The sequence below is a fragment of the Schistocerca serialis genome, chromosome 6 (assembly GCF_023864345.2).
Source record: "Schistocerca serialis cubense isolate TAMUIC-IGC-003099 chromosome 6, iqSchSeri2.2, whole genome shotgun sequence".
NCBI classification, from domain to species: Eukaryota; Metazoa; Arthropoda; class Insecta; order Orthoptera; family Acrididae; genus Schistocerca; species Schistocerca serialis.
In genome coordinates, this window is record NC_064643.1 from 187144974 (window position 1) to 187156791 (window position 11818).

At 41.5% G+C, this 11818-nt stretch overlaps 1 protein-coding gene across 1 annotated transcript in view; it reads left to right on the top strand.

The window, feature by feature from the left end:
* Window positions 1-11450, top strand: part of LOC126484083 (cytochrome P450 6k1-like) — a 66129-nt gene extending 54679 nt beyond the window's left edge. Inside the window, exons 7-8 of the mRNA XM_050107454.1 lie at window positions 2341-2592; window positions 11181-11450. Coding sequence (XP_049963411.1) covers window positions 2341-2592; window positions 11181-11353 — 425 coding nt within the window. The 3' untranslated portion in view covers window positions 11354-11450. The remainder of the gene's footprint in view (window positions 1-2340; window positions 2593-11180) is intronic.
* The last annotated feature ends 368 nt before the right edge of the window (window positions 11451-11818 follow it).

Genomic DNA, 11818 nt, shown 5'->3' on the forward strand with positions numbered 1-11818 from the left:
CCTATGACCTTGCGATCAAATGTTTTCGGTTCCCATTGGAGAGGCACGTCCTTTCGTCTACTAATCGCACGGTTTTGCGGTGCGGTCGCAAAACACAGACATTAAACTTATTACAGTGAACAGAGACGCCAATGAACGAACGGACAGATCATAACTTTGCGAAAATAAAGAAAGTAAAATTTTCAGCCGAGGGAAGACTTGAACCAAGGACCTCTCGTTCCGCAGCCACTCACGCTAACCACGGGACCACGGCGCTCCGGAGTTCATATAATCCTGGATGTTGCATATCTAGCACATGGACTACTCAGTTTGTATATTTTACAAATTTTTTTCATAGTTCCACACAACTTCTTCCTGTTTTCTCTATTAATCTGTGTTCGGTTTATCAAGCCCTATCCAATGTGCCAACTTATAACTAAATCTGAGGGGGGTGCGATGGGGAGGTTCCCTTGTCAGTGAGCTACGACGGCTGGTATAACAGTGTGGGGTGCTACACACTGCTCTGTATATTCCGATGCGCTGCACCATGTTACACTATTGCCAGATGCTCGCTTTCATTCATGTGCATCCAATCTGAATTTGTTAGATAAACTTTTGTCTTGAAACTGGATGAGGAATCGCATGCCGACCTCCAAGTACGGCATTTTTTCTACACACTGCATTTTATATGTAATGGCAATTATTTTTCTTTGTTTCAATTTGTGTTTCAATAAACTTAACATTTTTTCGAAGTTCTGTCCTTTTTATATCCTAATATTCATTCTGCTTCACCCTGTACAATAAAGCTGGTGGTGGAATTTACGAAAATCAACTTCCAACTTAATGATTTACCTTTGCTTAACATATTCTGTAAGTATTTGCTTGATTTAAATTCTAACTGATTGATCTCTGTTATCAGTAAAAACTGAACATAAGATATACGGAATGGTCTATTCGAATTAGTCCGCGCTACCATCGCCTAAATAATTAACTATTCCTCCTGAATTACCCCGTATAACTGAGCGGAGACTTTTATCTGCATGAACCCGTCCTCCTGTCACTTAGAAGGACCCAGGAACTATAATATGATGGTGACAGAGTGCTAGACATCCCTTTTCAGACCTGCCGATGATACAAGTATAGCTATCACACCCAACAGACAAGAATTAACTGGTGAAATTGTAAACGATGTTTTTCGGAAAATCATTCCCTGCAAATGGGCTCTCATTAAACTTTGACAAGACACAATACATACAGTTCCACACGGTAAATGGAATGACACCATTAATAAACATAGACTTCGATCAGAAATCGGTAGCTAAGGTAGAATATTCAAAATTTCTAGATGTATGCATTGATGAGGGGTTGAACTGGGAAAAACACACTGAGGATCTGCTGAAACGTTTCAATTCAGCTACTTATGCTGTTAGGATTATTGCAAATTTTGGGGATATACATCTCAGTAAATTAGCTTACCACGGCTATTTTCATTCTCTGCTTTCGTATGGCATCATATTCTGGGGTAACTCATCATTGAGTAAAAGAGTGTTCATTGCACAAAAGCGTGTAATCAGAATAATTGGTGGAGCTTATCCAAGATCATCCTGCAGACACTCAGACACTTATTTAAAGAGCTAGAGATCTTCATTGCAGTCTCACAATATATATATATATATATATATATATATATATATATATATATTCACTTATGAAATTTGTTATTAACAATCCGAACGATTTCAAAAGTAATAGCAGTGTACATGGCTACAACACAACGAGAAAGGATGATCTTCACTACTCAAGGTTAAATCTAACTTTGGCTCAGAAGGGGGTAAATTATGCTGCCACAAAAGTCTTTGGTCACTAACCTAATAGCATCAAAAGTGTAACAGATAGTCATATAGCATTTAAAAGGATATTAAAAGAATTTCTTAATGGCAACTCCTTCTACTCATAAGATGAATTTTTGGATATAGTAAGTGGGGAATTTCCCCAACCCCCACAAAAAGAAAGAAAAAAAAATTAAGTGTCATGTAATATCTTGTGTAATGTAATATCTTGTATAGACACCTTTTATTAGCCTGACACGTTCCACATCATTACGAAGTGTCGTATTCATGATCTATGGAACAAGTACTAATCTAATCTAATCCTCTAGCGTCATAACAATATCGTTACTATGTTATAAGCGGTAGTTAATGGAATGTTGACAGATCCTAGATAATTTGATCAATGAGCAGCATCCTGTCTCAGCAGCACAGGGATGTAAGATGCAGAACTTTGTTTCTTCGTGTCAATAATACTTAAAACAATGGCTTATAATTTACAGCAAGCTAATTTACTCTGTTGTTTCTGTTTCAGAAACTCTGAGGAAATATCCGCCAGTCCCGATACTGAACAGAGTGTGTAATGCTGAGTACAAGATTCCTGACAGCGACGTAGTCCTGGACGAAGGAACCTCTATTATGATACCTGTGTACGGATTGCACCACGACCCAGAGTTCTATCCAGACCCCGAGCTCTTCGACCCCGAGAGGTTCTCTGAAGAGCAGAAGTCCCAGAGGCACTCCTACGTCTACCTGCCGTTCGGAGAGGGCCCACGCAACTGCATAGGTCAGTGTGCAACAGAATGCGATCTGTAGCCTGACTATAGTGCGCTGAATCCCGTCTCATTAACACCATCCACAAACCTGAGATACATGTCACCCAAGAGGTTCGCTTGTCGCTTGCGTCGGAGTATGTGTGAAAGGGAGAATGACGTCTTGCACCGACGGGACCACCGTTTGGCGTTTTCGTTCCCTTTTTGCGTTCACTTGACCTGTAGAAGTGCAAATATCCAAGGAGAATTGGAGGGCAGTGCGTTCAAGAGAGCCAAACACCTCTTGCTGATTAGAAGAGTTTCAGTGAATGTAGGTGCAAAGTAAAAACGGTTTACACAAGGAAATTGGATTATGTGTGCGACTACTGTATTCACTATACCAGCTTCTAGCTTTCTACGCAGTAGCTGCAGAACTCGCGTATCAGACCCATCTACGAGTAGGTCAAGATGGTCTCTGGCTATTTTTACAGACCCAGAATAGTCTGAGATAGTCTCGACCACCTCTTATGCAGGTCCAGTTCTTGGTCAATGGTTAATTTGAGGTTTTACTTAATGATGTGCTTATTCTTCTCTTCTATGTAACCGGTAATTTGTATTTGGAATACCGACGAAGCGCTTCCAAGACGTTATTTCAGTTTTTTCTCCAGATTACAACAAAGATCCTAGTTTTATATCCTTACGGTGCCGCAGCAGACCCGGTAATTTCCTCCCAAGCCAAATTTCTTTCGACGCAAGTAGGCTTTCCATTTGCATCCTACAGTAAAATAATCCCCTCTTATTATTCATAAATGTGTTTCTTTTCTCTTTTTGGATGTTATTCTGGTCTCCCCATTCCGTTTTCGCTGTACATACCCTTTGTGTCTGTCTCTATGACATAATTTTATCACCTTTTCTTCATCACTTCACCACGCTGATGTCACTTATGAAGACAGGGCAGTCACGGACAGAGCTAAAAGTGTATGTATTTAGATCAACTGTCTTTCTCGGCCGGCCGGAGTGGCCGAGCGGTTCTAGGCGCTACAGTCTGGAACCGCGCGACCGCTACGGTCGCAGTTTCGAATCCTGCTTCGGGCATGGATGTGTGTGATGTCTTTAGGTTATTCAGGTTTAACTAGTTCTAAGTTCTAGAGGACTGATGACCTCTGATGTTGAGTTCCATAGTGTTCAGAGCCATTTGATTCATTTTTGTCTTTCTCGCATTCATTATATTTCTCCATATCAGATCTGATGACGTATTACGCACACGGTGCTTCTCGTAGCCTTGAGTCAACGCTCTGCGTAATCACTCTAACTTTCTGTACAACCGTTTCGAAACTTTAAAAACTGAATACAGCATTTCTATAATGGACTACCTCTGACTGAAATTATTATTATTTCCTCTGGAAATTGAATCTCATACCGTTTCAGTAACCTGCGCTGAGGCAAACAAGTCATGAGATAGCGAAAGGCACATTATACAGGGTGGTCCCCATTGATAGTGACCGAGTCAAATATCTCAAGAAATAACATCAAACGAAAAAACTGCAAAGAACGAAACTCGTCTAGCTTGAAGGCGGAAACAAGATGGCGCTATAGTTGGCCCGCTAGTTGGCGCTGTCATAAGTCAAACCGATATCAACTGCGTTTTTAGAAATAGGAACACCAATTTTTATTACACATTCGTGTAGTACGTAAAGAAATATGAATGTTTTAGTTGGACCACTTTTTTCGCTTTGTGATAGATGGCGCTGTAATAGTCACAAACGTATAAGTACGTGGTATCACGTAACATTCCGCCAGCGAGAACGGTATTTGCTTCGTGATACATTACCTGTGTTAAAATGGACCGTTTACCAATTGCGGAAAAGGTCGGCATCGTGTTGATGTATGGCTATTGTGATCAAAATTCTCAACGGGCGGGTGCTGTGTATGCTGCTCGGTATCCTGGACGACATCATCCAAGTGTCCGGATCGCTCGCCGGATAGTTACGTTATTTAAGGAAACAAGAAGTGTTCAGCCACATGTGAAACGTCAACCACAACCTGCAACAATTGATGATGCCCAAGTAGATGTTTTAGCTGCTGTCGTGGCTAACCCGCACATCAGTAGCAGACAAATTGCGCGAGAAACGGGAATCCCAAAAACGTCAGTATTGAGAATACTATATCTATTGCACCCGTACCATATTTCTATGCACCATGAATTGCATGGCGACGACTTTGAACGTCATGTACAGTTCTGCCACTGGACACAAGTGAAATAACGGGACGAAGGCAGATTTTTTGCACGCGTTCTATTTAGCGACGAAGTGTCATTCACCAACAGCGGTAACGTAAACCGACATAATATGCACTAATGGGCAACGGAAAATCTACGATGGCTGCGACAGGAGGAACATCAGCGCCCTTGGCGGGTTAATGCATGGTGCGGCATTATGGGAGGAAGGATATTTGGCCCCCATTTTATCGACGGCAATCTAGATGGTGCAATATATGCTGATTTCCTACGTAATGTTCTACCGATGTTACTGCAAGATGTTACGCTGCATGACACAATGGCGATGTACTTCCAACGTGATGGATGTCCGGCACATAGCTCGCGTGCTGTTGAAGCTGTATTGAATAGCATATTTCATGCCAGGTGGATTGGTCTCGAAGCACCATACCATGGCCAGCACGTTCACCGGATCTGACGTCCCCGGATTTCTTTCTGTGAGGAAAGTTGAAAGATATTTGCTATCGTGATCCACCGACAACGCCTGACAACATGCGTCAGCGCATTGTCAATACATGTGCGAACATTACGGAAGGCGAACTACTCGCTGTTGAGAGGAATGTCGTTACACGTATTGCCAAATGCATTGAGGTTGACGGACATCATTTTGAGCATTTATTGCATTAACGTTGTATTTACAGGTAATCACGCTGTAACAGCATGCGTTCTCAGAAATGATAAGTTCACAAAGGTACGTGTATCACATTGGAACAACCGAAATAAAATGTTCAAACGTACCTACGTTCTGTATTTTAATTTAAAAAAATCTACCTGTTACCAACTGTTCGTCTAAAATCGTGAGCCCTATATTTGTGACTATTACAGCGCCATCTATCACAAAGCGAAAAAAGTGGTCCAACTAAAACATTCATATTTCTTTACGTACTACACGAATACGTTATAAAAAGTGGAGGTTCCTATTTTAAAAAAACGCAGTTGATATCCGTTTGACGTATGGCAGCGCCATCTAGCGGGGCAACCATAGCGCCATCTGGTTTCCCCCTTCAAGCTAGACAAGTTTCGTTCTTTGTAGTTTTTTCGTTTGACGCTTATTTCGCGAGATATTTGGCCCGGTCAGCATCAATGGACCGCAGGTGCCGGTAGTATCGCCTACACAAGGTATAAAAGGGCAGTGCATTGGCGGAGTTTGTCATCTGTAGTCAGGTGATTCTCGTGAAAAGGTGTCCCACGTCATTATGGCCGCACAACGGAAGTTAACAATCTTTGAACGCGGAATGATAGTTGGAGCTAGAGGTATGGAACATTCGGTTTCAGAAATTGTTATATAATTCAATACGGTTTCAGAAATTATGTAATTCAATATTCCGATATCCATAATATCAAGAGTATGCGAAGAACACCTAATTTCAGGCATTCTCCCTCACTACAGACAACGCGATGGCTGATGGACTTCACTTAACGACCCAGACCAGCGGCGTTTGCATAGAGTTGTCAGTGCTAATAGACAAGCAACACTGCGTGAAATAATTGCAGAAATCAATGTGGGACGTACGACGAACGTATCCGTCAGAACAGCGCTCCAATATTTGACGTTAATGGGCAATTGCAGCAGACGACCCACACGAGTGTGCAAACAGCACGACATCGCCCGCAGCACTTCTCCTGGGCGAGATCATACCGGTTGGACCATAGCCAGGTGGAAAACAGTGGCCTCGTCATATGAGTACCGATTCCACCTGATAAGAGCTGATGGTAGGGTTCGAGTGTGGCACAGATCCCATGAAGCCATGGGCCCAAGTTCTCACCAAGGCACTGTGCAAGCTGGTGGTGGCTCTTATAATTGTGTGAGCTGTGATCCTCTGGTCCAACGGAACCAATCATTGACTGGAGATGGTTATGTTCGGCTGCTTGGGGACTATTTGCAATCATTCATGGACTTCACTTTCCCGAATATGTCCCAGGGCCACAATGTTCAAGATTGATTATAAGAACGTTCTGGACAGTTCGAGCGAATGATTTGACCACCCAGATCGCCCAACATGAGTCCCATCGAACATTTATGGGACACAATCAACAGGTCAGTTCGTGCACAAAATCCTGCACTGCGAACATTTTCGCAATTATGGACGGTTATAAAGGCAGCATGGCTCAATATTTCTGCAGGGGACTACCAACGACTTGTTGAGTCCATGCCACATCGAGATGCTTCACTATACTGTCCAAAAGGAGGTCCGACACGATGTTAGGAGGTATCCCATGATTTCTGTCATCTCAGCGTATTTCATCTGTTTTAATCACTTACAAAGTGTAACGAAAAAGAAATTATAAAATGTTTGATAGTCGTTTTGGTAGACATGAGAGAGTCTGTTCTTTTTCATTTAGTGTTATCCATGTTAAAGTGAGCGAAAGTTGTCAACATGCTTGCGAATAATCTAGGCCCAGCGTTCACCTAGTCGGATGTGGGAAACAGCCTAAAGACTACATCCAGCCTTACCGATATACCAAGCCTCGTCATTAATCCATTGGGCGGATTCGATACAGGGCTGGTGCACCTCCACATCCCAGAAAAGGCGGTTTGGCACGCAGGGCTATCCAGGCATGTGTTCAGGGATGTTGAACGATTCAGTGTCAACAAGAGACACGAATCTCACAGAAACTTAATCCGTATACTGTATAACAGTAAACAGTCAACGCGTCGCTTAATGCTTATGGCAGCTGAATTCAATTAAGCAAATTCAAAATAAAGTCTCTACTTGAAGAAAGCAGCTAAAACCTCCTGAGTTACATTAAATAGCTACTGTTTACCTCCTATTTACAGCTTAATATTTTACTGATTACATTGACATTTTGGAAAAGATAGATTGCCTACATTTTTAAATACTTAGTCCTATAACAGCACATTACAACGTGGCACGAAACTTCACAATGAATACTGTTACTTGTCATGGAGATAACGGAACTTTTCAGTCCAAGAAACTAGATCTTCAGGTAATATGTTTATTTTTATTTATTTATTTATTGTTCCGTGGGACCAAATTAAGGAGAAGTCTCCATGGTCATGGAACGAGTCAATACATGAAATTATAACACGATATTAGAGACAGATAAAATGAAATATAAAAAAACATATTCAGGTGACAAGTCGTAAGTTTAAATAATCAACAATGTAACACTGGAATTTGCTTAATTTTTTAGCTCTTCCAGGAGCTCCTCGACAGAATAGAAAGAGTGAGCCATGAGGAAACTCTTCAGTTTAGACTTAAAAGAGTTTGGGCAACTGCTAAGATTTTTGAGTTCTTGTGGTAGCTTATTGAAAATGGATGCAGCAGAATACTGCACTCCTTTCTGCACAAGAGTCAAGGAAGTGCATTCCACATGCAGATTGGATTTCTGCCTAGTATTAACTGAGTGAAAGCTGCTAACTCTTGGGAATAGGCTAATATTGCTAACAACAAACGCCATTAAAGAAAATACATACTGTGAGGGCAATGTCAGAATTCCCAGACTATTGGTTAGAAAGACTGAGTCATGAGGTATGTTCCTAATGTTCTTTTGGACTGGTTGAACTTGCTTTCTGTTAGATGGGAGCTTGTCGAATACCACTGCAACAGAGTACATCACTCTACTGAACTGTAGACGAAGGGACAAAGACTACATGAATATTATTTTTGTGTCTTGCATTATAATTGTGTAGGTCGCAGTTCAGCTGAAACTGACTCGCTTCTACTGAAGAAAACACTTTAGTTATTTGAAATTCACCACCCCAGAAGATAACTCCACATCACAGCAAGGCGTGAAACAGTGCAAGACAACCCAACACTCTTGTTTGTAGTTCAGTACAACGAGAGGTGCTTCTATAGTCAAAACATGCTGACCTGAGCTTATTGGTTAGTTTGTCTGTTGACTCCTTTTAACTTAGCAGCCAACTGGACTTTTACACAGGATGTTCGATTTAGAGCATGGCCATTAATGTCTACTTCTGGTGGTAGTAGGTTATTTTTGCTTGTTTGAAATCAAATAATATGTGTCTTTGGGAGATCAAGACGTACACTGTTATCTGTGGACCATTGGTAGATCTTTTCAGCTATCATTTGAGCTGAGTCTGGTGAGGCTGTGTTTCGACTGTCGACTAGTATACGTGTGTCAATTTACAGGCTGTGGCTAAGCCATGTCTCCGCAATATCCTTTCTTTCAGGAGTGATAGTTCTGCAAGGTTCGCAGGAGAGCTTCTGTAAAGTTTGGAAGGTAGGAGACGAGGTACTGGCAGAAGTAAAGCTGTGAGTACCGGGCGTGAGTCGTGCTTCGGTAGCTCAGATGGTCGAGCACTTGCCCGCGAAAGGCAAAGGTCCCGAGTTCGAGTCTCGGTCGGGCACACAGTTTTAATCTGCCAGGAAGTTTCATATCAGCGCACACTCCGCTGCAGAGTGAAAATCTCGTTCTTGAGACGTTTAAAGTAATTGGAAACTCATTTATGTGGTATCCGAAGAGGAGTGGGCGGAGTACTGATCCTTGTGAGACCCTAGATGTCACGTTCTGAGACGTTTCATACCTGTGACACAGTCTGTTAATATGAGTCTCTGCTTTTTATTATGCAGGTAAATCTATCGATGCCAGAGGGATGCTATTAATGGCGTAACACTTTAGTTTTCAAAGTAAAATTTTGAGGTTGACACAAAGACTTTGGCCAAGTTACAAAATACACCAACAGGATAACTTTCCTTGTTTGGTTCTTCCGGGCCTTCATTTCTGAGGTCTTATATTCCTTTCTCTATCTTTACAAAAATCAAAGTGAGAGGCCCTTAACAAGTTCTGTTCAGCTAAAAGTATCGATATCCTACTATAGATCATTTCCTGAAACACTTTTTATAGTACTGGAAGGAGTGAAATAGGTCTGTGATTGGAGATAGTTTGATTATCTCCAGTTTTATGGATGGTTGTTACATAAGGCATATAAGTCTACCAGGAAATATGTCCTGGGTCACTGATTGATTACAAAGATAGCTTAGCACTAATCCTATCAAGTCAACAGACGATTTTAATATTCTTCTAGAACCATCAACATAGCCAGAAGTATGATTACATTTTAGTGACCTGACGAATTTAGTAATCTCCTTAGGAGTTGTGTTTTTGAAACCAATGTTTGTTGCTGGTGCATGCAGTGTGTGCACAAGTAAATCTAATGCACCTTTATTTAGTTATTTATTAACGGGTGCTAGGTTTGCAGCCACTGTGAGGAGATATTCGTTGAATGTGGAGACCAGTTACTTGAAAGTGCAATTATTTCTAACAGAGCTATTTTCTAGGGTGACGGTTCCATTTAGGCCTTTGTTTTTGTTTGTTTCTTGCTCAATATTATTCCAATTAGTTTTGATTTATTCGTGTAGTATCTCAGTTTTTGTAAATGGCACATATGTTTCCTTTTGTTTTCATAACCGAGTGGAAGATTTTATTGAATGGAGTTTCAGTTTCTGACTGCAGCTTGTTCTCTGAATTAAGTAGAGCTCTCTCTACTTAGCACAAGATACTTTAAAACGATGAGCTATCCATCCACTATCCAAACTTCTGTTCAATTTTAGCTTGGTTTGTTTTTGGTGGGAATATGTTTAAGAATATGTTTAAGAAAGAACGACATTTTTCACATTCATGGTCTGCTTTATGGAGTTTTTCCAGTGTTCGTTGTGTAATTTATCTCTAAACAGAACGATGGAATCTTTTTGTAGTTGTGCGATATAATACTTTTCTCCTGTGATCTGTAGCTAACTGGTCAGCGTATTTTACTGTTAGCGTTTGACCACCACGGTCAAATAAACCATTGACCATATGTTGTACAGCTAAATCGCTGCAAGTTGTTGGATCTAAATCAAATTGAACATGGCTGTATCACTATGACCTTCAGTCTTCCAGCGGAATTTTGCTGGGCATCAACAATTTAAGATACTCTCCGCTAGTACTATCTGACAGAAGACCGACATTAAACCTCCACAAACAATGACTACTCCAAAACGAATCTTTCAGTCTGCAGCGGAAAGTGAAGTACTCCGATTCAAAACTTCCTGGCAGATGAAAGCCGTGGGTCGGATCGGGACTCGAACCCAGAACTTTGCCATCGATAGGCACTGCTGTTACGAAGTGAGCTATCTAGGCTCTACTCTCGACTATCCATCATAGTTTCTCTTCTGCCAGCACCATTCTCCTACTTCCTGGATAGTTCAGTCGGCAACAGCATTGCCCGTTAATGGCAAGGATCTGGGTTCAGGTCCCGATCCGATACACAGCATTGATCTGCCAGGAAGTTGTATGTCCACCGATTTCTCGATAAAATCTGTGATTCTTTTCAAAAAGTTCCGGGAGTCATCCTTCTACATTAATATTTTATTATTGTTTCAGGTATGCGATTTGGACTGCTACAGACCAAAGTCGGCCTTGCAAACATACTCTCAAACTACAGGGTAGAACCGTGCGAGAAGACCGTTCGCCATTTGTCCTTCGAACCCAGATCAGGCATCCTCAAGTCGAAAAGCGGTATCCAGCTGAGGCTTAGGAAGAGAAACAAAGTGTAGTGCTTGTTACGTATTGTTGGATGTTTTATGAAATGACAATACTTTAAAAATTATCATAATTGTACATCGTGTAATAAAGACAATTTATCTGGTTCAATGCTTGCCCGCATCTCGTGGTCGTGCGGTAGCGTTCTCGCTTCCCACGCCCGGGTTCCCGGGTTCGATTCCCGGCGGGGTCAGGGATTTTCTCTGCCTCGTGATGGCTGGGTGTTGTGTGCTGTCCTTAGGTTAGTTAGGTTTAAGTAGTTCTAAGTTCTAGGGGACTTATGACCACAGCAGTTGAGTCCCATAGTGCTCAGAGCCATTTGAACCATTTGGTTCAATGCTTATTTCTACATTGATAGTCGTAAAAACAAACAAATGCTGGAAATAATTTCCGTAACTTACATAACTCAATTGACAGATCCCACCTGCCATAACTTTCGCAGCATAATGTGCCTGTATGGCGCTAGAAATAAGCAGTGT